Raw genomic sequence first — 26,535 nt, 5'->3', positions numbered from 1 at the left:
TTGTAGATAGCTATCTTCTACCTATGTCTTCATACGGTCTTCCTAATATTTTTATAAGGACTCAGTCATATTGAATTAAGACCTACCCTAATGACTGATTTTAACTTCATTACCCCGTTAAAGGCCCTATCTCCAAATACAGTCATGTTCTGAAGTACTGGGTTAGGACTTCAACGTATGAATTTTGAGGAGACACAATTCAACCCATAACAGCCTGTAACACAGAGTGGTTTTTACACGTTGAACCAACCTTGTATTCCTGGTATAAAGCCCACTTGATCATGAGATCACTTAGTCCTTTCTATATGTTGCTGGATTCAGCTTGTATTTTGTTGAAAATTTTTACAAACAGCTAGCTAGAATTATTATTCTTTATTCCTACGGTTCAAAGTGTTTTTACATATGCTGTTTCATTTTCCCTTAAACAGAATTCTATGAAGTGGGCAGTTTATTCATATTCACTAAAACAAACTGAGGCTCAGGAGAGTGAAGCAATTTTCCCCCCATTATAAATTTGCAGTAGTAGATAGTATAGACTGGAATCAAAACTATAGATGGGAAGAACATTAGGGGGATGAAAGAAAGCAGGATTTGGTAAGAACAAAGAGAAACTTTGGCTGGCTGGAAGTGAACAGGGTCAATTTGAATGGCATCAGTGATCTCAATGATGTAAGAACTGAGGTCATCTGCTGATGTGCACACTAAGAGTAAATATTAGACTTGTGGTTTCAATTCATGCATGTAATTAAACCAAGTAGGGATGACAATTCTCATTAATTTTGAGATCATGATTTGACCAGATTAGCTGAAAGGAGAATAAACCAACGTTTTGATAATAGGGATTTGACTGTATCAGTAATAATACATCCCTCCTTCATTCTTGGAAAGTTAGTTTCCAAGGTGACTGCCAATTCATACAATCTTGTCTAAGCCTTGATGGAGCTGCACCTCTCTAGTACTATGATTGCTCAGTCAGAAAATGCTGAATTAAAATTCTACCTCTGGCCCCAACAGGTTGTGTGACTTTGAAAGCCATTTAATTCCTGCAAGACGGTACTCCCTCATCAAATGGGGGAATTGAATTAGATGTTCTCTAAACTCCCTTCCAGCTTTATGACTCTTAGTGAATAAAAGTGGTGATTCAGTTCACTGGAAATTTTCAAATAGCAATGATGAATTCACTAAGGGTAGACTAAGGAATTACTGAAGAGCAATGAAGCCTAGTGAAGGACAGAGAACAGTTAAGCCAGGCTGGGTAGCCAGTGAAAGTGGGAAAGTAAACAGCCTGGGGTGGGTGAGGGGGAAGCTACCTGGAGTTAGGAATATCATGGGGTATATTACACAAAGCTACAGAAACCTAGGTGGCCAATTAATTTAAAAAATAGCTAAAAATAATGAAAAATAACTACAAATAATTAAAAAGCCAGACCAGAGAGTACAGGCTCGGACAGAAGACAGATAAAACCCCAAACTTTTAACCACTTATTTTTACATCAGGATCATGATGTTATTTATCCCAGTTCACTGGATGATGCACTGAAGAGCAAGGATCTTAACCCAAGTCCCTCCAGTAAAGTTCCTGAAGTCCATCAGCTTCTCAAATCATTCACAAGTCATGTGTCATTTCTCTGAACTGTCACATGATACTTCATAATGATCTGGCTCACAGGAGGCAATGTTCTGATAATCAAGATATCTATTTTTCCTTTTCATTTAATTTTAAACTATTTTGTTATTCTTTTTCACTCAAACGAAATGCACTCACTGCAAAAATTCAAACATACACATACATAATGTAAATAGCGACAGTCCCTATAATTCCTCTTCCTTGTTAAGATTGGTAAAAACTCCTCCAAGTGATTTTTCTCCCCATACTCTAACATATCATGAAGTTTTGCAAACTGCTTTTTCCCCCTCACTAACAAGTATAATCCAGATATTTTTTCACGTCAGAGCATATAGAGCTTTATTCATTTTATTTTAATTTATTTTTTTAAAAGATTTTATTTATTTATTCGACAGAGATAGAGACAGCCAGCGAGAGAGGGAACACAAGCAGGGGGAGTGGGAGAGGAAGAAGCAGGCTCATAGCGAGGGGCCTGATGTGGGGCTCGATCCCATAACACCGGGATCATGCCCTGAGCCAAAGGCAGATGCTTAACCGCTGTGCCACCCAGGCGCCCCTATTCATTTTATTTTAAGTAATCTCTACCCCCAACATGGGGCTCAAACTCATGACCCCAAGATCAAGAGTCACATGCTCTTCCGACTGCACCAGCCAGGCGTCCCTAGATCTGCTTTATTCATTTTGACAACCACAGAGAAATCCATTTTATCACTATAGCATAATTTATGCACATCCTATTGATGCCATTTACCTTGTTCACAATTTTTTGATACTGCAAACAATGCTACAGTGAACATCCCTGTATATACTTTGCATATATGAATAAATGTCCTAATCAATATATTCTTAAAAGTCCAATCACATCAATAAAAAATTAAACAAATGTAAATTTTAGAGGTAAAATTACTGACTCAGAGTAGTTTAGTAGATATTGCCAAACTGTCCTCCCAAAATGTTGAACCAATTTACAATCCCACCAGTGTAGGAGAATAAGCTGTTTCCCCCACTCTCTTGCTAGCACTGGGCAGTCTTGTTTTGTTTTTTTAATCGTTCCTATCTCAGGTAGATGTAGAATTGTCAAATAATAAGTAAAAATACAGGACATCTAGTAAAATTTGAATTTCAGATTAAAAATAATAGAAATTACCCAACTCCATCTGCCAAATGGCCTGTTTTTAGTCTATCCTTTGGTATCATCAATGGTGTCTTCTCTGTCAAAAGTTATCTGAAACATTTATTTTATCCTAAATGGATGCAAAATATCTGCTATTTAAATTTGTTTATTCTTAAGATTTGGTGATATCAAGCATATACATTGGCCATTTCTATGTCCTCTTTAGTGAACTACCTGTTTTTGTCATTTGCTCCTTTTGCCAATGGTTTGTCTTAATGATTTGTAAGAATTTTTTTTATATTAAGGAATTAGACCCTGTTACATCACCTAGTTTTCCTTTTGACAATTTTTTGTTATTCCCCCCATTTAGAAGTGTTGCACTTTTATGTAGTCCATCTTATTAAGCTGTGCCAGTATGAGTTTCTCAAATCACCTGGATACCTTGTATAAGTGCAAATTCCTAGCTAATCAAATTTCTGAGAGCGAAATCTGGAACTCTCTCCTTAAAATCCCTGCAGGGGATTTTCTTCCTTTCTTCTTTCCTATCCCTCTCTTCTTTTTTTATCCTTCTCTTCCTCCCATCCATCCTTCCAGACATTTTGGGGGGTGGGGAGGGAAAGGGAGAGAGAGAATCTCAAGCAGGCTCCATCCCCAGTGTGGAAACCCTCTCAGGGCTCCATCTCAGAACCCTGAGATCACAACCCTGAGATCATGACCTGAAACAAAATCAAGGGTCGGACACTGACTGAGCCACCCAGGCGCCCTCTTCCTTCCAGACTTTCATCATATCCAATCAAGAGTGAAGAATTTGCTAGAATTATTAAAATAAAGAACAAAGAAGCTAATATGTAAACTATCCAAATGGAAGCTTGTCATCTTCTCAATGTGTGTTGTTGATTAAAATGACTTATTCTGGGGCTCCTGGGTGGCTCAGTTGTTAAGCGTCTGCCTTCAGCCCAGGGCGTGATCCCAGGGTTCTGGGATCGAGCCCTGGATCAAGCCCCAGATCGGGCTCCCTGCTCTGCTGGGAGCCTGCTTCTTCCTCTCCCACTCCCCCTGCTGTGTTCCCTCTCTTGCTGGCTGTCTCTGTCAAATAAATAAAATCTTTAAAAAAAATAATAAAATAAAATGACATATTCTTTATCAGTTCTTGACTTCAGGGAGAAGAAAAGTAGAATTTTAATGGTTTCTTCTATCTGATGTTTAAAAAATTTTATTACGGAAAATTTCAAGCATAAACAAAAGTAGAAATAATAATTCCTGTTGCTCAGCTTCAAAAATTATCTATATAGGGTCAATCTTGTTTCATCTATATGCCCTATTCCCCCTACAATCTCCCATTCCCCAGATTATTTTAAAGCAAATCCCAAGAGATTCCCAAACTCATTCCATTTGAGATCCAGAATTTTATGATCTGAGTTTCCCATTGTACTTTGAAAATTCTTTCCAACTCCAAAAAAATATTTACTCATGTTCTCACTAGCTAATACCTGCCTGATCTCATTTTCTTTGGTTTCAATCTCAAGAATTTAAAGTCTATTACTATTTAGGAAAAAAAAAAAAACCAACAAAAAACCTGCAGATATTAGGGATAATGCAAGGAACAGTGACCTGAAATGTCTTCTACATAAATTCCAAATATCTATTCTTTAATATTCCAGCCAATCGGGCTTAACACCAATATTTTCTTAAATGTTACTAATAGCTAGGCAGATTCTTATCTCAATGCTTTGCATTCTTGCCACCTGATGTTCCTATTTGATTGTCTTAAATTACTCCGATTACTCAAAGAAAGGAGATTTGAGAAGTATTTAGGCATGAACAATAATTAAAAATGTTAATGCTTTGAACATAAAAATTAAGTCTTATAGAGGCAGAAAGGCCTATTAATATCTGAGTCACATTGTTGGTTGACTTAACATCTAGCTATAGTCCCTTTGTCTCCTATATATAAAATTTGGATAGCAACACTATCTACCACACTGTTTAGAAAACTGAAACTTACGCTTTGATCTTCTTTTAAAAAGTGAGCTGCCTCATTAGCTGTGTTTGTTTTTAGTCTTTAGCTCAAATTAATCCTTGGTAAATATTCTTTCACTTGTAGAAGAATGAGGAAATAGAAATCAAGAGCTTGTAGAATATTTTTAAAGTTTGTATAATTCTAGACAAAATTTGCCACTTAAATGTTTAAAATATTTTGAGATCAAACTTATAGTGTTCATTTAAACCATTTTTAGAATGTACAATTCAGTGTTTTTATATATTCACAAGATTGTGCAATCACCACCACTAATTCCAGAACATTTTATCACCCCAAATAGAAATCCCCTTCTCCCCATCCCCTGGCAACAACTAATCAACCTTCTGTTTTTACAGATCTGAGCATTCTGGCAATTTCATACAAATGGAATCATATAGTATGTGGCTTTTGTGTCTGACTTCTTTCACTTGGCATATGTTTTTAAGGTTCATTCATGATGCAGCAGAATCAGTACTTATTTCCTTTTGGCTGAATAATATTCCATCATGTGGATATACATTTTATTTATTCATTCATCAGTTGATGGATATTTGGGTTGTTTCCTTTTTTGGCCATTATGCACAATTCTGCCATGAACATTCACATACAAGTTTCTACATGAACATGTTTTCATTTCTCTTGGGTACACACCTCAGAGAATTACTGGATCATAAGCATAACCAAGCTTAACTTTTTGAGGAAACGCCAAACTATTTTCCTAAGTGGCTATACTTTTTTACATTCCTATCAGCAATATATGAAGAGTTCCGATTTCTCCACATCCTCACCAACTTTTCTGTCTTGTTTTGTTTACAATTATAGATGCTTGGTTGGTATAAAAGTGGTATCACATTGGGGTTCTGATTTGCATTTTTCTAATTACGAATGGTATTAAGCATCTCCTCATGTGCTTGGTGGCTATTTGCATTTCCTTGAAGAAATGTCCATTCAATCCTTTGTCCATTTTTAAATTGGGTGGTCTTGAGTTATAAGAGCTCTCTGCGTACTCTGGAGAGATAATACTTCAAGTCAAAACAAAAGTGAGAACTGATGGAGCACAAGATTGAGCCATAATGACCTATTTTGACCTCTTGTACTCTTCTACGCCTCAAGTCAGATCTACTTCCATGAACCAACACATTCCTGGGGGCTAATCTGAATGGAATAATGGAGGGATAATCTCCCATGTCTGGATCCCTTAAGTAGAAAGGGACTTTCCCCCCCATTAGTTTTTCTGGTCAATCCCCAACCCCCACCCTATACTGTGGGCATTGGATAGGAGGTAGGGGAAAGATGAATGATGCCTGGCACAATGAGAAGTGCCATTTCCAATCCCATAGGCCCTGGCAGAAATTTTAAGGCCACAGAGATCTTTGCACAACCTCGTAATGCTTATAAGTGCCACAACTTAAAAAATAAAGCAACAAAGTAAATACTCAAAGTAACTAACCTATTAGGCAGATACAAAGAATCAAATGCTAGAGTAGATAGTTAAATAAGAGAATACAGAATCCTTACATTAGGTATAGGCATGGTTGTCATTAACTAATATTGTTACATGTTTTCCAAAATACTTTCCTACCTATTGTTGTCCCTAGGCTGCCTAGACAGATCAGCCCATGTGGCCTTAAGTACTACTACATGTTCCAATTAGATGAGTCCAAAAGTATAGGGTTCACTATGTGGCTCTGAACAGGAGGCTAAGGAGAAAGTGGAGAAAGGGGCCATATGTGAAGCTGATACATAGCTGATGTATCTTTGGAAAATGTATGAGGGATTAAGTATTTTTCTGTGTGAAAATGAATGACACTGTGGTAGTGAGGCAGAACAACACTTAAAATATGATCTTTGCCATGTCTAAGCTACAGTGAGTGCCAATAAGGGATGTGTGATCATAACATAATGTAACTAATTGTAAGGAGAGAGATACCGGCACTTCATTATCGAGTAAAAAACACATCAAGAGGCAGACACAAGATCTGTAAACTACATTTATTGAGTACTTATTGGGCAGTTGGCACAACAGATACAAAAGAGTGCGGATGGGGACAGGTAAGAACTTAAAAAATTAAATATACATGTTAATTTACCATCTAATTCTACCAGGAAAATACAAAATTTGTACAACTTATACTGTATTATGAAACTGTGATGCCTGTCAAAAGGATAAGCTACACATACAATGCAAATTTTTTTTTTTAAATTGTGCTTAACATCATTAGAATTACCCCAAAATGGGTTGATAAAATGCCTAAACAGCATTCATTCTTATTACACACATATATTTCACTTTAAAGATTGCTTGAAAAGTATAAATCCTTTGACCCCATTGCTGGGAAATCTGTGGTCAACACCTACATGTGTCGTTTCTCTAAGAAACACCATGGCATTTGCAGTCCGTTTCTCACTTAAAAGTCCACCTTATTTTCAGCTAGCTTACTAGCAAGTTCTCTTAGAACTGTTTATATATCTTTTGTCTGATCATCTTCTTCAAGTTTCCTGATTTCATTTTTTAAACAATTTATAGTTTCACGACTTGCCTTTAATCTCTCCTTAAGTTCTGCAATTTCAAAGCTTGTTTTTTTTTTCGCAGCTTCCAATTTTTCTCTGGTTTTCACTTCAAGTTCTGCAACTAAGGAAAACATATTTTTATTGAACTATTTCATTTCTCTCACCTGTCTAAGGTTTGTCAGAGAGTAATAAATATGGCATTTTCTTAGGTCAGTTTCCAAGATGAAATATAAACAACTTAAGATACATTAAACATAGGGAGGTTGGTAAAAAGTCTAAACTCTCACAAGATAATCTGAGACGCTTTCTACAATTAAGAATGAAATTCTGGCCACCCACATTTTATTTCACAATTAAGATGTTTACATATAATGTCCTTGTTTTTCTCTCCACACACATATTAATCTGGAAATAAGGTGGCATACAATCCAAGAGACACCCAGCTAATAAGAAGAGCTAACTAAATACAGTGTTCTTAAACATATGTATGTACAGGTAAAACTTACATAAACAAATTCACACTGGTAAAACAAACCCCTATCTTTTTAAAAAAGATAGCACTAACCACCTAGGTCTAAATTCCAGCTGTACCATTTACTAGCTGTGCCACTCTAAGTTATTTATTATTTCTGTGTTCATTTCTCATTATAATGATGTATGAGACTGTAACACCTCATATTACTTGAAAAAAATTTTTAATTTTTTTAACTTCTAGTTTTAATTGTCTTCTTTAATATATTTTGCAACCTATTTCTTTCCCCCAAACTAGTCTTAATGGTTTTATAGAAGTTCTGGCAGATAATGTGCTATTAGTTGAGCTTTTCTATTTTCTTGGTGTTTGTGGAATGACACCTACTGGTATTAATGACCAGCTAGTAAAAAGGACCTAACATCTTAGTAAGTAGATCTGTAAACTTTTATTTTTAGTTCATATGTAAAACTTCATTCAAAAATTTTAAATGAATTAATGTACATAAAGTATCTAGAACACTGTCAAATACAAAAAGCCATCCTAACTACCATTATGACAGAGGAACATTAAATGATATTTAAAACATTTTAGCTGGTTATATAACAAATTACTAAAGAAAATATCATTACTGCAAAATAGAACACACCTATTTAAATACCCCACTTGGATAATGTAGTATTATGTTTTACAAAAGAAAAATGCCTACTTTCGTCCACCATTTCCATCTTGTGGTCATTTCAGGTAACTGCTGCTGATGACTATTAAGCACAGTTGTACTTTTGATAAGGTAATCACTATTTGGAAGCAGCATGGTTTGGTGGTGGGGGTAAAACCCTTTGAAATCAGAAAGACTTCAGTCCAAATACAATCTTGGCCCCTTATCAGCGAAATGCTGATATCTCCTAAGTCTCCCTCAATGTGGTTTCTATTTGGTACAGTTAAAACTGCATTTCTTAGAGAATATCTGAGGATTAAGTAATAAATGTAAAGCATCTAGCTGAAAACATACAATAATATTTATTTTGTTTATGGCTGGTGACTTTCTTTTTACGATATTTTATAATACAGGTAAAATTTTATATTGCCAAAACAATCCTTAATTTTCTTTGTAATTTCTTTCACCACTTTTAATGAAAATTGTTTTTGAAAACAGGAGTACCTACATATGATACAAAACTAAAAGGCTGAAAAATGTAGATAATGAAAAAATGTCTCCTTCCACCTGTGGTCCTCAACCAACCAGTGTTTCTTCCTGGAGATAATCAGTTTTAGGTTTCTTTGGTATCTTTCCAGAAATATTTTGTTCACAGACGAGCACACATCTAAGTGTGATTTCTTCACACCCCCAAAACCAGTAGTATCATACTATCTACATATGGTCTACATCTTGCTGCTTCACTTAATATTACATCTGGAAGCCCATTCTGTATCCTATAGCTGTCTCATTCTTTTAATGGCTGCAGATGACTTCACCCAATAGACATACATAACTCATTAATCTGTCCCCTTTGATATACATTGAGTATTGCCATTTTTTCTTTTATAAACAATGTTATAATGTGTATGGTGTGAGTAATTATTTCAGTATATTTATGGGATAATCAGTACACTTGTAGGATAAATTCCTGTAAGTACAATTGTTGGGATCTATGTACTTGTAACTTTGAAGGAATGCTGGGTAACTCTTAAAGGTTCTATTACTTTACAATCCTACTAGCGTTGTATGTGTTTGCCTACTGTATCAACTTCTTGATCTCAGTTACCCCAACGGTTAAAAATGGTATTCCAGGGTAAATTTAATTTGTCTTCTATTTTTACTACTGAGGCTGACCAATCTTTTTATGTTTAGGAGAGACGTTTCTCCCTTCCTTTTTATGGACTGTCTTTCCTTTGCCAACTTTTTTTAAAAGATTTACTTATTTGAGATAATGAGCAAAAGAGTGAGCAAGTGAGAGAGAGAGAGCACACGAGCAGGGGCAGAGGGAGAGGGAGAAGCTGACCAACCACTGAGCAGAGAGCCAGATGTGGGGCTTGATCCCAGGACCCCTGAGATCACGACCTGAGCCGAAGGCAGACGCTTAACCGATTGAGCCATCGAGGTGCCCACCTTTGCTATTTTTCTATCACATTACTGGCCTTTTTAAAAAATTGAAGTATAAGTGACATGTTAGTTTCAGGTGTACAACATAACAATTCTACATTTGTATATCCTGCAAAATGATCATCACATAAGTCTAATATCTGTCACTATAGTTACAAATTTCTTTTCCTGTGATGAGAACCGTTAAATCTCTTAGCAACTTTCAAATATGCAATACAGTATTGCTAACTATAGTCTCCATGCTGTACATTACATTCCCGTGACTTATTTATTTTATAACTGGAAGTTTGTGCCTTTTGACCCCTTTCAGCCATTTCCCCAACCTCCCACCCCACCTCTGACAACAACCAATCTGTTCTACCTATGAGCTTTTTTTTTTTTTAAGATTTATTTATTTTAGAGAGAGTATGTACATGTGAGCAAGAGGAGCAGAGGGAGGGGGACAGAAGCAGACTCCCTGCTGAGTGCAGCACCCGATGTTGTGCTCTATCTCGTAAGATCATGACCTGAGCCAAAACCCAGTCAGACACTTAACCAACTGAGCCACCCAGGCGCCCCAGTTTTTTTGTTTTTTTAAGATTCCATATGTAAGTAAGATCCATTTGGCATTTGTCTTTCTCTGTCTGACTTACTTCACTTAGCATAATGCCCTCAAGGTCCATCCATGTTGTCACAAATGGTAAGATTTCCTTTTTTTTAATGGCTGAATAATATTCCATTGTGCATATATACCACATTTTCTTTTTTCATTCAACAGACACTTAGGTTGTTTTTTTATCTTGGCTATTGTAAATAATGCTGTAATGAACATAGAGGTATATATATCTTTTCAATATTCAAGTTGGTGTTTGTTTTCTTCAGATAAATACCCAGAAGTGGAACTGCTGGATCATATACGGTAGATCTATTTTTAATTTTTTGAGGAACCTCCATGCTGCTTTCCATAGCAGTTGCACCAATTTACATGCCCACCAACAGTGCATCAATGCATCAGGGTTCCTTGCCAACACTCGTCATTTCTTGTCGTTGAGAAAATAGCCATTCTAACAGGTGTGAGGTCATATCTCCTAATTTTAAGTTGCATTTCCCTGAAGATTAGTGATACTGAGCACCTTTTCATGTGTCTGTTGGCCATCTGTACGTCTTCTTTGGAAAAATATGNCATGCTGTTTTCCATAGCAGTTGCACCAATTTACATGCCCACCAACAGTGCATCAATGCATCAGGGTTCCTTGCCAACACTCGTCATTTCTTGTCGTTGAGAAAATAGCCATTCTAACAGGTGTGAGGTCATATCTCCTAATTTTAAGTTGCATTTCCCTGAAGATTAGTGATACTGAGCACCTTTTCATGTGTCTGTTGGCCATCTGTACGTCTTCTTTGGAAAAATATGTATTCAGATCTTGCTCATTTTTAAACTGGATTGTTTGCTTTTTTTGCTGAGTTGTAGGGGTTCTTTTTTTTTTTTTTTTTTTAAAGATTTTATTTATTTATTCGACAGAGACAGAGACAGCCAGTGAGAGAGGGAACACAAGCAGGGGGAGTGGGAGAGGAAGAAGCAGGCTCATAGCAGAAGAGCCTGATGTGGGGCTCGATCCCACAACGCCGGGATCACGCCCTGAGCCGAAGGCAGACGCTTAACCGCTGTGCCACCCAGGCGCCCCTGTAGGGGTTCTTTATATGTTTTGAATATTATCCCTTTATCGGATATATAATTTGTAAATGTCTTCTCCCATTCAGTATGTTGCCTTTTCATTTTGGTTTTGCTTTCCTTTGCTGTGCAGAAGCTTTTTAGTTATTGGCCTTACTGATGTTTAGGAGCCTTTCATATATTAAAGAAACTAGTCATTTGTGATAGGAGTACAATAGTTTTTCATGGCTTGTCTGTCTTTAGACTTTGTCTAGAATGTTTTTTACTAAGCAACAATTTTTATTCCCTTGCTTGCTCTCTCTCCACACTAATTAAAAAATATATACTGAATGAAAGGCATTTTGTGAGATGTTGGGGTAAGGTAGATGATAAGACAAAAAGAAAAATGCAGTAGAGTGTCAAAGGGACCAATGAGAGCAGACTGGATTCATACCAGCGTGAAAGGGTGTGTGTATCAAGGAACGCTTAACAGCAGTAAAATCTGAGCTGAGTTTTAAAGAATGAGAAAGGAATTAGATGGATGAAGCAGACATCACAGGCCCTGGAAACAGCACATATAAATTTGGGAAACAACAAGGAGTCATGTACAATGGTTAGCAGGTAGTTTTAAAACTAGTCAGGAAGACCTGATCCAACTTATTTGTCAAAAGGACAACATTCACTGTAGGTATAGATTCTTGTTGTTCGGTTTAGTCATTATACTTAAGACTGCAAACGGCATGATATATTTGGAAGAAGACGTAATTAGCAATGAGATCATAAGGAAAAACATTTTAAAACTTTTTACCTTGTTTCAGTTTTCTCCTTCCTATTTATTAAATGCTTATAAAAGAAAAATTTGCTTTAAATTTCTCAATTAAGCCTCAATTTAGAGTAAATCAACCCACAGAGAAATTATTATTTTTGCAAAGCCAATATAACTTACTGGTTAGAAGCACAGAATGTAAGGCTTTTACACAGAGATAAAACAGCTTATTGATAGAACAGACAGAACAGCTCGGTTTCAGGTTAAATCCTGGCTCTGCTGGGTGATCTGAGACAAGTCATCAAGTCTCTCTATACACTAGGGCCTTGATCCACAGAATGGGGCTAATAGTAGTATCTTCCTCCAGGATTGTTATATTCATAATTCAGTAAATTCAGAAATGTAAAGCACTTATCTAGTACATAATAAGCTCTCATTAAGTGCATACTATTGTTTTAATTTTTCCTTGTAGAAGCAATTATTAACAGCTAGATCATTGTGCTTGAGCAAATCTCCACGAATTTATTATAAGTATAGTTTCATGAACTTTTAATATGCTTCATAAACGTATTCTCTGACCGGATATTTAAAATTTAAAACTCCAACCATCTCCTCCCTCCACAGGTGTTCCCTTCCCTGCTGTTTTTCTCCATATCACCTAATTACTAACTTACACTTGACTGTTCTCCTTATTTAATACCTGCCTTTCTCTCAATAGAGTGTAAGCTTCATGAAAGAGAGATTTTTGTCTGGTCTGGACACAGCTCAACCTTCAGAACCTAGAACAATGCCTGGTATATAACCAGCACTCAATATACACTGTAAGCAAACGAATGGAAGATCCAGGAACCACTGAATGAATGGTGACATAAATGTTAACACAAGGATGGCAAAACAGGCATCATCTTGAGTGCCAACTGCAAGTGATTGGCAGTAGCTGCATGGAGTGTGATGTGTAAGGGATTCTGACGCCATGTCAGCTTAAAGGGAAAATATAACATGACCAATTATCATTGTGTCATTCTAGTATTCACCACCCCAGCATTGATCTGAAACTATGTAAAATGACATAGGTTAACCAAAAAGAGATAAGCTAGTTCACAGTACAGTAGTCCTCCCTTATCCATGGGGAATACATTCCAAGACCCCCAGGAGATGCCTGAAACCACGATAATACTGAACTCTATATACACTATGCTTTTTCCTATACATACAGACCCATGATAACATTTAATTTCTAAATTAGGCACAGTAAGAAATTAACAGTAACTAATAAAATAATTATAATATACTGTTATAAAAATTATGTAAATGTGGTCTCTCAAAACATCTGATTGTACTGTACTCACCCTTCTTGTGATGAAACGAGATGATAAAATGCTTAAGCGGTGAAATGAAGTGGTGAATGATGCAAGCCCTGTGACACAGCATTAGGCTACCACTAACCTTCTGACAATGTGTCAGAAAGAGGATCACCTGCTTCTGGACCACCACTGACCCTAAGTAACTGAAACCTCGAAAAGTGAAATCATGGATAAGAGGGGACTGCTATACACAAAAGTATACAGTTGACCATTGAACAACATGGGTTTGAACTGCGTGGGTCCACTTATACATGGATTTTTTTTTTCCCAGTAAATACTACGGTACTGTAAATGTATTTTCTCTTCCTTATGACTAACACTTTTTCTCTAGCTTACTTTATTATACAGACTAAAAAATATATATATAATATACAATATATGTGTTAATTGACTGTTTTATCAATAAGGCTTCCAGTCAACAGTAGGCTATTAGTAGTTAAGCGTTTGGTAAGTGAAGAGTTATACAGATTTTTGACTGTTGGCAGTAGGGCAGAGGAGGGTGGTCAGCACCTTTAACCCCTGTGTTGTTCAAAGGTTAACTGTAATTATGTTCTGTGAGGTTTTTCACAGATTTTATTAGCAAAGACTAGTAAACAGAAAATGGTTGACTGACAGGTTAAGCAAGATTAATGAAAAGCTACGCTTAAGTGTAATTAGGGAATAAAAGACAGTATTTCAGAGAATGTGAGAGGCTACTTTGTGAAAAATTTAAAAATCCTTCTTTGAGGTTCTATAGTAATACATATTTTTTGTAACTCCTAAAAAATTTACCTTTATATATCCTTAGAAAAAAATGTAATAGTCACTAATCATAATGCTTTCACCATTACAGAATACATTATTTTTCAGGATTAATTATGAACTCATGGCACTTACATTCTGTTTCATGTTTATAGGCTCCTAATGTTAGCTGGCGAGATGTTGTTAATAATTGTTGCATCATTGCTGTTGGGTCTTGAAATATCTAATGGGACAGAATGAAAAAAAGCCCAATAACTTCAAAGTTCTACAACTTAAAATGCTTTTAAAATTCTCATTATAAAATCTTCTTACCATTTCATCATAGAACTCTGAAACCACTGTCTTTTTCCCCAGCATTGCATTGGTGTCTGACTGAAACAGCTTTAATAAATGATAGAGGGTTACCTGTGAAATAAAAATAGATGTCACATCTGTGCAATGGTTTTCATCATTGTGAGACATCATGATTTCTGTAACTGAATTAGAAAGCAGAATTAGTGAACATGCCAAATTCAGGATCTTATCTCAACTACAAGTTACTGTGTGGCAAATCGCTCAAATTCTGTACTTTTATTTTTCTATTAGGTATTATTATCCATCCTCATCTGGTAACATGAATGTTTTAAAAAGAGGAGGTATAGATGTTAGAAAACATCTCTACAGAGTAACTATGTAGAAAAATAACATAAAATAACAGCTATAGAAATTAAACTGGAAAATCACTAAGATATGAACTTCCTTACACAAGTAAAATTACATTAATTTTGACAGTTATTCTGCAAAGATTAAAGTTTAAAAATTTACAGGGGGAGGAAAGATTTGACACTTTCAAAATAAATAACCAAAACTAAAATGCTCAGTGAAGGCAAGCTATTTTCTTTGGTGATCTATAATATTATTACACAAATAACATAATGAATAAACAAAAGTTAATGATCATTCACTTTGGTAGAAGCAACATGTCCTCAAAATACATAAAAACAGGTATAATAAGACATCAAAGGAAAAGCTTTGCAGCACAATATGTGATTACCTGAGCAAAATAAAACCTAGCTAATAAAACAGCAGAGTTGATGTTGGTTGTAGAAACCAATTCAGAGCCCTCAAAGAATTTTCCAAAAGGTTGGCTAAAATAATTTTAAGGAGGGACGCCTGGGTGGCTCAGTCAGTTAAGCATCTGCCTTTGGTTCAGGTCATGATCGCAGGGTCCTGGGACCAAGTCCCGTATTGGGCTCCTTGCTCAGCAGGAAACCTGCTTCTCCCTCTGCCTGCTACTCCCCCTACTTGTACTCTTGCTCTCTCTCTCTAGCAAATAAATAAAAAAAACTTTTAAAAAAAATTCTAAGGAGCATGTATTATATGCCACATTTAAAGCAGATAATTTGACAAATTTCTCAAGTAGACAAAAAGGAGGTGAGACTACACAAGTGGATAAACCATACAGAGAAATTCACAACATGAAAACTAAAGGCAGAAAACAGCATCAGAGGTTGAAGCTAGTGGAGACAGGGAGGCTCCAAGCCCAAAGCTGGCAAGCGCAGAAATCAAGAATGCTGTGTGGTGGCTGGGCCTGTTAACCTTCCTTCTCCCATCACTCAGAGATGAGAGAGCATATCCCCCTGCGAAATTTAGATGTTTTTACCCAAAAAATCAAGTATGAGGTAAAAATATATTTTCAGTAGCAATGGCTCTGAAGGTTTATTTCTCAGGCATTCTTTCTGAAAAAATTCCTCCAGAGAAATGAAAAAAGAAGCCTGAAACAATGAAGAAAATGGATCATCTGTTATCACATGAGGTGGTGACAGGTGCTACTGAAAACTGAAAAATCCAAATTTAGAGATTTAAATATATGAGATGCATGAGAGTAATTTCTAGAAAACAGAAAACAATCATTATAGTTTTCCTAGGGAAGACCCAGAGGTGGGAGAAAGATGATGTTATGGGTTGAATTGTGTCCCCCAAAAACATATGTCAAAGTCCTAACCCTCAGTACTAGTAAATGTGACCTTATGTGGAAATAGGGTCTTCACAGATGTAATAAAGACAGGAGTTACTAGGGAAGGCCCTAACCCAATATGACTGGTGTCCTCATAAGAGACACAGACACAAGGAGGGAGAGGAGCCAGGTGACAATGGAGGCAAAGATTTTAGTTATGCCACCAAAGCCAAGAAACACCTAGGGCTACCAGGAGCTAGAAGATGCAAGAAAGGATCCTTCCCTGCCTCCAGAACCATGAGAATAAATATCTGTTGTTTTTAGCTACTCAGTTTGTGGTGCTTTGTTATGGTAGCCCTAAGAAACTGACAGAGGAGAATTTTTTTATTTTTAATATCTTTTTAAAACCACGTGCATATAGTACTTTTGTAATTTAAGAACAATTTAAAACTGCATCATAAAACTGTCCTTCCTTGAATTTATTATTCAGACATTTAGAGGCATTCATGTAGATATAGACAATGAAAAATGTCAAGACAGATGTCTCTAAATTTTTTTTTTTAAGATTTTATTTTATTTATGTGACAGAGAGACAGCCAGTGAGAGAGGGAACACAAGCAGGGGGAGTGGGAGAGGAAGAAGCAGGCTCCCAGCGGAGGAGCCCGATGTGGGACCTGATCTCGGAACGCCGGGATCACGCCCTGAGCTGAAGGCAGACGCCCAACGACTGCGCCACCCAGGCGCCCCAGATGTCTCTAATTTTGAGGGGTGTTTAAAGATTCTTAGAGCAATGAAAATGCCTAAACTAGCCACGAAAATATTCCGAGTAATAAAAGCCCAACTTTAGCATTTTACTTTTAGGAAAAATCATTCCTTTTATAATGGTTTGATCTATAATCTATAATGGTTTGATCTATGTATTTTTAATCTATAACCAGGTAACAGGAATAAATCACACATTACCGATGTCTTTCTTTTGTATTTTAAATAAAACTTCATGACTTATTTTAAAGAGCCAACAATTAAAAATGTATAATGGTTTCATTATACTAAAAGAATACAACAACAGTTTTTGGGTAATAAAATTCAGACCTTTGTAGATCTATATGGAACCTATTCAATAAATTAATCACTGCAGAATTACAATAACCTTTCTTTCCAAGAGTGGACTTTAAGAGTTGTCTCATAACAATGTTATACGATATAATGATTTCTTTCAGAGATGTATTTTCCAATTGGGAGCGGTGCATAGGACAGATGAAGAACAGATAGTAAGGCAACATATTCCCAAAGTAAAAATGAATTCAAAGTAATCTTACAAAGTTAAAGAGAGTTTCTGCCCTAGTAGCATTACTGATTTCTTTTCCTTCTCTCTCAACATCTGCTGTATTTCTGTGTTCTATTCTCCCTAACAGACTATTTTCATTGAAGACAGGAGCAGTAGCTCATCTTTGTATCCCACCCCTTGAACAATATCTTGGGAAAAATGGATATTTAATAATTTCTTGCCAGATAGAACATAATGTCTGTTGAGAGTGTTCTAGAAGGACAAAAGAATGATAGGACATCTGAAAACCTTATCACATGGAAAACACTGAAATGAGCTATAGATGTTATTCAGGAGAAAATGAACGAATGAATAGTCATCAGTAAAAAGTTCAAGGAAGCTTAACATAAACTAGAGCTTTCTTACCACTAGAACTACCCCAGATCTTAAGAAGATGTTTCACTTAATGACAGAAGTCAATAGTCTCTCTACTGGAGACAGCAAGCCCAAACAAGACTGTCATTTGAAAGACTGCCTAAAGGAATTCCTACATAGACGAGTATGGCCTACACCTATGGGTCCTAAATCTTACTGCACACCAAAATCACCTGGGTGATTTTGAAGGGTGCTGGCCCCTCTCCAAACCTACTAAATCAGACTCTCCAGGGGATGCGGCCTTGCAGTTTGAATTTTTATTTTTATTTATTTATTTTTTAAAGATTTTATTTATTTATTTGACAGAGATAGAGACAGCCAGCGAGAGAGGGAACACAAGCAGGGGAGTGGGAGAGGAAGAAGTAGGCTCATAGCAGAGGAGCCTGATGTGGGGCTCAATCCCATAACGCCGGGATCACGCCCTGAGCCGAAGGCAGACGCTCAACCGCTGTGCCACCCAGGTGCCCCTGGAGTTTGAATTTTTAAAAAACAACTCAGTTATCTCTGGTACAATCCACTAGGAGCTAATTTTCTGAACTACAGACCCAGGTCGTAGCTCCTTTAGAAGCACATACAATTTTAAAAATGTAATCTGATTATTAAAGTGTAAATGTTTGGTGCTAAAGGAATGCACTGTATCTATCAAGATGAAAATTAATGGTGATGACCTGATACTGGAGTTAAACACCAACGACACATATGTGGAATGAGAGAGCCATAACTGAGTCGTGACCCTATGGGTTTACAAACAAAACAAGCTGAGTAGTTTTAGTCAAAAGAAAGGGTCATGGAAAGAATGTGAGGCCTGAATGCAAATAACCTGGGTTCAAAAACTAGCTCTGCCACAGGGGCGCCTGGGTGGCACAGAGGTTAAGCGTCTGCCTTCAGCTCAGGGCGTGATCCCGGCGTTATGGGATCGAGCCCCACATCAGGCTCCTCTGCTATGAGCCTGCTTCTTCCTCTCCCACTCCCCCTGCTTGTGTTCCCTCTCTCGCTGGCTGTCTGTCTCTGTCGAATAAATAAATAAAATCTTTAAAAAAAAAAAAAAAAAAAAAAAAAAACTAGCTNAAAAAAAAAAAAAATTTTAAAAAAAAAAAAAAAAAAAAAAAAAAAACTAGCTCTGCCACAGTTAACTGTGTTTTTGACCATAGACTTGATCTCTGAACCTTAGTATCCTCACCTCTAAAATGACGATATCATATACCTCACAAAACTGCTGAGGGATCAAAGTGAAAGTTTTGAGGGACTTTTTACATTATCAAGCAACAATCTGATAAGAAGAGAACAAAAGATGAAAAAATCAGTGGTCATAAATAAAAATTCATGAATAAAATAAAGCTGCTAGTACTGGCAGCAATTTGAAAAAGCAAAAAGACTGTTGCTAGGGCTGTTAACTATAAAAAGCAGATACTCTCATTCTAGACAGCAGATGGACTCACCCCGTTTATTACTAATAACCAAATAATATTAATGAATTTTAAACTTCTTTGCTGTAGTAATCACATGATTCCATGGTTTCTTTCTGAGAAATGTTCACATTATATCCCTTCTTTCTATACTTGAAAAGTTTTGAAAGGCACTTCCCATAAAAATGAAAAACCTTAATTCATGGCAAGATACACCATGCCATAAGCTTACATAAAATGTATCTGAATAAAAATGTCAACATATAACAAACTATTCATTAAGTATGTTACGTTTTCACAATACAAAAATCTATTCAATGTTTGCAAAGATCATCATTACTCACAGGTCTCTCATTAGGATCAATGAAAAATATTTTGATGATTATTTCAAATTCACCCCATCCTGTTTCAGTAATTTCATATGGAGGCTTAGTAACAACTGAAGAGAAAAAAATAAAACAATTATAAATTACTGATACAGTCTCCTACACCTTTTTAAATTTGTTAAAAAATTTTATATTATGAATCAAAAAACTGTACTGTACCTCTTAAAGGATTACCATAGCTTTCATGTAATTTAAATTGGATTTTCTTCACATATGCGGACATATCCTAAAATACAGAGGAATTAATAAGTTCTGCCATCTACATATAAAAACTATGAGGAAAATACACTGAGCATCGTACCTAATTTTATAAAACATACTTTGCCTCAAATTTTATGGAATCTAATTTTTTCTTTTAATTCCAGTATAGGTAACATACAGTATTAGATTAGTTTCAGGTGTACAATATAGTTATTCAACAATTCCACACATCACCCAGTGCTTATCCTGACAAGTATAACTCCTTAATCCCTACTGGAATCTATAATTTTCTAAAAAACGTGAATTATACCTAGGTTTGGTTTAAAACAAAGGAGGCCTGAATTGAATTCTTTCATAACTCATAACATACAGGAATTTACATGTTCCTAATTCACTTGTTTTGCAAATCCTATTTTTACGTATCTCCACAGACAATGCTCTAAATCGATTTTGATTTTCTATAAAAACAATAGTACATTTCCAATATATTTTATAGAAATAAGCATATAAACTAAAGCACATCTAAGAACTACACAACTTTAAAGAACAAAATTATATTATATAAAGCTAAGGTCAACTAAAATAAGCAACTTAAAACCATCAGATATAAAACTCCTCCTTTTCCTAATCTTACTTTGAACCACAGGAGCATATTCATGAGTTCTGGCACATAAAAGGGATTCCCCTAGGGAAAGTGGCTTTTTCAAAAAAAAATCATTGTAGAAAAATAGGAAAATGCAAAACTGAATCAGTCACACTCGACAATAGTGTTCTTAATCTTTTTATTTGCTTTCAGGTAATTTTTCTATGTGATTATCGACATTTTTTTTAAATTGGCGTCATAATGATATACTAGCATCTGCATTCATCACTTAACATTGTATTGTCAACATTTTCTGAGGCAGCTTTTCATAAGCATATTTAAGACTCTTTGGGAATACTTTCATTCATTTTTTTCCTACAAATGACCAATACCGGGTACCAGATGGTACAATGGTAAATAATAGACTCCTGTCCTCACGGTAGGGAGTAGATTAGAAAATCAGCATTTCAATGTAATCTGTGTTAGGAGGGCAGTAGGTACAAATTCGTAGGAATGGCACCTAATTTAATCTTTGGAAATTGAGAGAGTAGTTCAAAGAAAATACACTTAAACTAAGACCTAAGGGAACAATAAAAATGGAGTAGGTAGGAAGGAATGAATGAAGACATTTAAGAGTGTCCCTTTGGGAAACAGAGTAATCTAGTATTGATGGAAGGTAGGAAATGATAAGGCAAACACAGCAAAGGATAAGGTTACAGAGACAGAATTGGGAAAGACCATGGCAGGCCTTCTAAAACCGTTTATTGGTTTTTTAAAAGATTTTATTTTTAAGTATTCTCTATACCCAATGTGGGGCTCAAACCCACAACCCCAGATCAAGAGTCGCAAGCTCTACTGACTGAGCCACCTAGGCGCCCCTAAAACATGACAGTTTTAACCTTATCCTGAGAGCAACAGGTAATCATTGAAGGTTTTTTGTTTTGTTTTGGTTTTTTCCTAAGTAACAGTTTTATCAAGATATTCACATACCACACAATTCACCCATTTATAGTAACTATTCAATGGTCTTTAGTACTTTCAGAGTTGTACAACCATCCCCACAATCAATTTTAGAATATTTTTATCACACACAAACTCCATACCCATTAGCCACACACTCCTAAATCCCTCTTCCACCCATCCACTGGCAACGACTAATCTATTTTCTGTGTCAATGGATTTGCCTATTCTGGACATTTTATAAAAATGGAATCATCCAATGGAATTATCCAATATGTGGCTTTTTCGTTTGGCTTCTTTCACTTACCATAACATTTCTAAATTTATTCCATGTGGTAGTAGCATGTATCAGTCCTTTATTTCTTTTTACTGCCTAATAATGTTCTATTGTATGGGTATACCACATTTTACTTATCCATTCATCAGCTGAAAGATACTTGGGTTGTTTCCAATTTTTTTTGGCTATTATGAATGGTGCTACAAACATTCACATATAAGTCTTTGTGTGAACTTTAAACGGTTTTAAATCAACAAATTTCATTCAAGGAATATCTGCTGAACACCTACTATGTACTGACTGTATTCCAGGCATTAAAGATTCAGCAGCAAAACAAAATTACCAGCAGCCAGATTACAGAGTAGTTTTTTGTCTTTCATCTTCTCTGATGGTATTACCAAATTGTTCCTAAAAAGTATGAACTACTCTTCCTGAAACACCTGATTAAATACGAGGCTAACTTAAGACATAATGATTGGCAGATGTGCTGTGTTTATAGCATCGTTCTTGTTATCATAACTTTAGTTAGAAAACATTACTGGAAAACTGATTTCTACTAACAGTTATGTGATGACAACTCTCACTCTATTCTTTCAACTTTGGGGGGAGTAACATTTCTACAATGGGCCAATTCTATAATCAGAAAGTTACTATAATACTATAATTTATCTTCAATCAAAAACAAACTGTGGCTTCAAAAAAGTTATAGGAGAAACAAGTGCCTACCTCATTTCTATATGGTTTTACATACACTGTCCACTGATGGGTGTGCCCATCCTCTTCTCTTTTCTTTCCAAAATATCGAGCAACATTACCGTAAACTATTGGTTTAACAATAGTAACCCCCTAAAAGAAAAAGAATTTCAACACCAATTAATATTGCATCATTACCCAAATATACAGAACAACAGCTCTGAAAACTTGTTTTAAGGAATGGCAGGCAATCTAAACACCTAGAGATTGCTTATAACATGGATTTCTCTCAACAAATCAGTTATCAGACAATTATCTTCATATTAACACAAGTAACTAAAAATCCAGATTAATTACAATGTTCTCACTTTGAAAATGTCTATTTAAATCATGTAAAATACTTTGAGAGGTTTTTTTTTTTTTTTGGAAGAAAGGCAAAAGCCTCTTTATTTACAAACTTTAAAGTGAGCCTCAGGAATTGAGACTGCCAATTTTGACTGCCATCACCTGATGGTAATAATGTCCTGACTTATCAGCTTACAGCGGTGTTTTCCAAAGCACAGTACAAATACTAAAGGCAGTCTGGGAGAGGATTTTAGGTAGAATTAGAGCAAACATTTTTCAATTTATTATTGTGTTAAGTTCTGAGATGTAAGTACATGTTTCTCATCACATCTGGTATGCATAGAGGTGATGACTGTTGCCAGATTATCATGAAAAGGAGACAAAAAGTTCAAGTGAGGAGAAAACACTGAATGTTGCACATGAAATTTGAGACTAATTGTTCAACAGCAGGAATGTATCTGAAGGTCAAAGAGCAAGATATACCACATATTAAAGGTGCTGTGCCAATGAACTCAACAATTAAGAAGCAAGGAAAAGCAGTGAATAAATGGAAAAACTTTTCATTTTGGCTGGAAAATCAACAAATCCAATCCCCATTAGCCTTTAGTTAGTTCAAAAGAAGGCAAGCAGTTTGTATGAGAATTTAAATAATCACAATAAAGGCTATTTGACACTTGTGGCAACGATATAGACAGGGCATCAGGTTCAAGGCTTGAATAAATAAGCGTAAGGAGCACTGGCCCAGTGAATGGCTAATACATCCTGCAGCTATTACTGTGGTGCTAGAACTTGCAGATTTCCTCAATGATGCAAAGGGGGTTCATCTGTCAATAGACTTTCTAGCTGAAGAAATTTATCTGAATTGGAAAAGGATGCCTACAAAACCACCTAACAATCATCAAAAATGAGAAATAAATCCTTAATTTTTAAAGCTTTACATGACTAACTCACAGGCATTTTTGGTGGAAAAGCATTTGAGGACTACAAGCCTAATCTCCTCAAATCACTTTGGACTTAAAACTTTTTGAACCTTACATTATTACAAATAGAGAAGTTTTGTTAAGTTCTTCTCCAAAACCTAATGTTTTAACACTTTGGTAGTACTTTCCTATCGGTCCAAAGCCTTGCCCAAAGCCTGGGTAAAATGTATACTTATGATGAAGTTTCTGATACTATGAATTCTACCTGACAACTTTCCATTAAATCTTGGTAGTTTCTGAAATTTTACAAGAACTCCTACTTTGCACGTGGTATTAAAGAACTGTGCATAATAGCTATACACACGTATAGTCAAAATTATGTAAAAACAGTATGACACAGATAAGGACTCGATGAAAAGCTAGAGTAGATTGGTGCAAACGTGGTGACTTTTTTTAAGATTTTATTTATTTATTTATTTGACAGAGAGAGCAAGCACAAGCAGGGGGAGCTGCAGTGGGAAAGGGAGAAGGAGGCGGCTCCCTGCTCAGCAGGGAGCCCGATGTAGGGCTCAATTCCAGGACCCTGGGATCATGACCCCAGCGGAAAGCAGCCACTTAACCGTCTGAGCCACCCAGGCGCCCCGTGTGTGATTTCTTTTTGAAGAAAAATTTTCTTTCTACAATATATCTAAAATTAGAAGGGGTAAAAATGGGTGTTTTATCCAGAACCAGATAGCCCTGCCTTAAACACTAATGTACCAGGGGATGTAGGAAAATGGGAGGGAAATAGGTCGGTGTCAAACATTATGTTAGGCCCTATGCTAACAACTTTAAAAACGAAACTAGTATTTATTGAATTATGTGTGGGCCAGTGTTGTGTTCTCTGCATGCCTTGATTAATATCTTGGCCGAAGCTCTGGGGCTTTGTGAACATCAAGAACTCGGGCAAGTTTTCTTAACTTTTCTCTCCCCCGCCCCCCCACCGCCCTTCTTCAGTTCTCGCACTTGCACATGCTGTGTGGATAAGCCTTTGTGAGGCTGCTATAGGGACTGAATCAGAGAATCGGGAGCGGCTGACTACTGTGCTTGGCAAGGTAAGCGCGGACTTGAGTATCTGAAACTCTTATTATCCTCACAATCATGTGGAGGGCACCCCCAATTTACCGGTGACCTGGGCTGGCAGAAGATGAGTACAAAGCCCTCAAAGTAGCTATTTTCCTCGGCAACAACGTGCAGCTCTCCCCCAAGCCACCACCGGTTGTTTTTTGGCGGGGAGGGGCGGTCAAATCGTCGCCAAAAGAAACACTGATTTTCCCGCAGCGGCTTTGTCTCGCTCTCTCTCTAGAAACCACTGTTCAAACCCGAGCTCAGAGGGCGCGAAAGGGAAAACAACCGCGCCCTCCCCACGCTGCGCGGGGAGGAGCCAGGACGTGAGAGCCACTCCCGGACGGGAGGCGCGTGCCGGGCACTGACCTTCACTCTCCCGCCGGAGTCAGGCCCAAATTCGGCCATTCTCTTGAACATATTGTCCTACGGAAGAAGCCGCCGCCGCCAGGGAAAGAGACCGGGGCCGGCGGGGTCGCCGCTCCCCTCAGAGGCCCCGCTCCTCCCGCGCGGGCCCAGGCGGATGGTTTCGGGCTGAGCGAGGGCGAGTCTCCGGGTCTCGCGGCGCTGAGGAACAGCCAACTCCTCGCAGCGGGCAGCGTCCCGGAAGCGCGTTTAGTCCCGCGCGGTGGGGAGCCCAACGGAAGGAGGAGCGGTGGTGGCTCCGTGCGCAGGCGCGAGGAGCTGGTGCGCAGAGTGCGCAGGCGCCGGGCCGGGGCCCTACGGCGGGGCGGATCTAGGTGGCGGGAAACCGCTGGAGTCGGGGTGGTCCAGTTATCTTGACGCCCTCACCCCAATCACTTGGGTACGGAATAACCGAGAAGTTGGCTTTTGGAGCCAATACCTTGTCATCGTTAAAGAGTTACTATTTTGAAATCAAATTCATCAAATCTGCTCGCCTGCCCACAGCTTTTCCTTGTTTTCATCTAGATCTCCTGGCTTGATCTTATTTACCCCCTTCTTTCTTTCCTTGCTATCTTTTCCATTCAGAGTTTGTAGTCCAAAGTCCATAACATGACGCAAACCTTCCCTCTATTGCCAGTTCAGTGGCACCGATAACTGCACAGATTCGCAGTGCAGAATTAAGTCAAATCAATTGAAGTCTTAGATGCTAACCAGAAGTTCTCGCTCCTTTTTCTCCACTAGTTAAACTTTACCCAGTCTCAAACCTCCAACTCGGAAATCAGCCCTCTCACTCTTATCGGGTGACTGTGCATGTAATTCATAGAGAAAACAAACCTCCATGCCAGCAGACCTAAACACAAGCTTTGGTTTGCCCAGTACCTTTTCTTTTAAGAGAGAATCTTTCAGTTTAAAAACAGTTATTCAGTCTTCTTTGCTTCTTCAAGGATTTTGCCCCATCAATCATACCCACTCCACTGTGTATCTTTAGCTTTTCCTCTACTTTGGCTTTTTCCCATAATAAGAGTTAAGTTTAAATCTTTCTCATTAAAAACAGTATGGAGTGGAAGCCTGGGTGGCTCAGTCAGTTAAGCCTCCGACTCTTGGTTTTGGCTCAGGTCATGATCTCCGGGTTGTGAGATCCAGCCCTGTTTTGGGCTCCATACTCAGCTGGGAGTCTGACTGAGATTCTCTCTCTCTCCTTCTCCTTCCCCCTCTAAAATAAATAAATCTTTAAAAAAAAAAAACAGTATGGACATTCCTCTAAAAGTTAA

General features: G+C 37.1%; 1 protein-coding gene across 2 annotated transcripts; it reads right to left on the bottom strand.

The window, feature by feature from the left end:
- Positions 1-6,739: 6,739 nt before the first annotated feature.
- On the bottom strand, positions 6,740-25,521 carry YEATS4 (YEATS domain containing 4). 2 transcript variants are annotated; one of them, XM_002922181.4, is made up of 7 exons: positions 25,229-25,516; positions 22,524-22,643; positions 19,936-20,002; positions 19,735-19,829; positions 14,659-14,751; positions 14,482-14,569; positions 6,740-7,393 (listed from the first exon to the last, which is right to left on the bottom strand). In XM_002922181.4, the coding sequence occupies exons 1-7, from the start codon at positions 25,277-25,279 to the stop codon at positions 7,224-7,226; spliced, it is 684 nt and encodes a 227-aa protein (XP_002922227.1). In that variant the 5' UTR covers positions 25,280-25,516; the 3' UTR covers positions 6,740-7,223. The 2 variants fall into 2 exon arrangements, with proteins under 2 accessions (XP_002922227.1, XP_011226962.1); XM_011228660.3 differs by lacking the exons at positions 19,735-19,829; positions 19,936-20,002 and having other exon boundaries at positions 25,229-25,521.
- Between the last annotated feature and the right edge of the window lie 1,014 nt (positions 25,522-26,535).

This window comes from Ailuropoda melanoleuca, chromosome 15, assembly GCF_002007445.2.
Source record: "Ailuropoda melanoleuca isolate Jingjing chromosome 15, ASM200744v2, whole genome shotgun sequence".
Lineage (NCBI taxonomy): Eukaryota > Metazoa > Chordata > Mammalia > Carnivora > Ursidae > Ailuropoda > Ailuropoda melanoleuca.
This window is presented reverse-complemented; position numbering and strand designations above follow the sequence as displayed.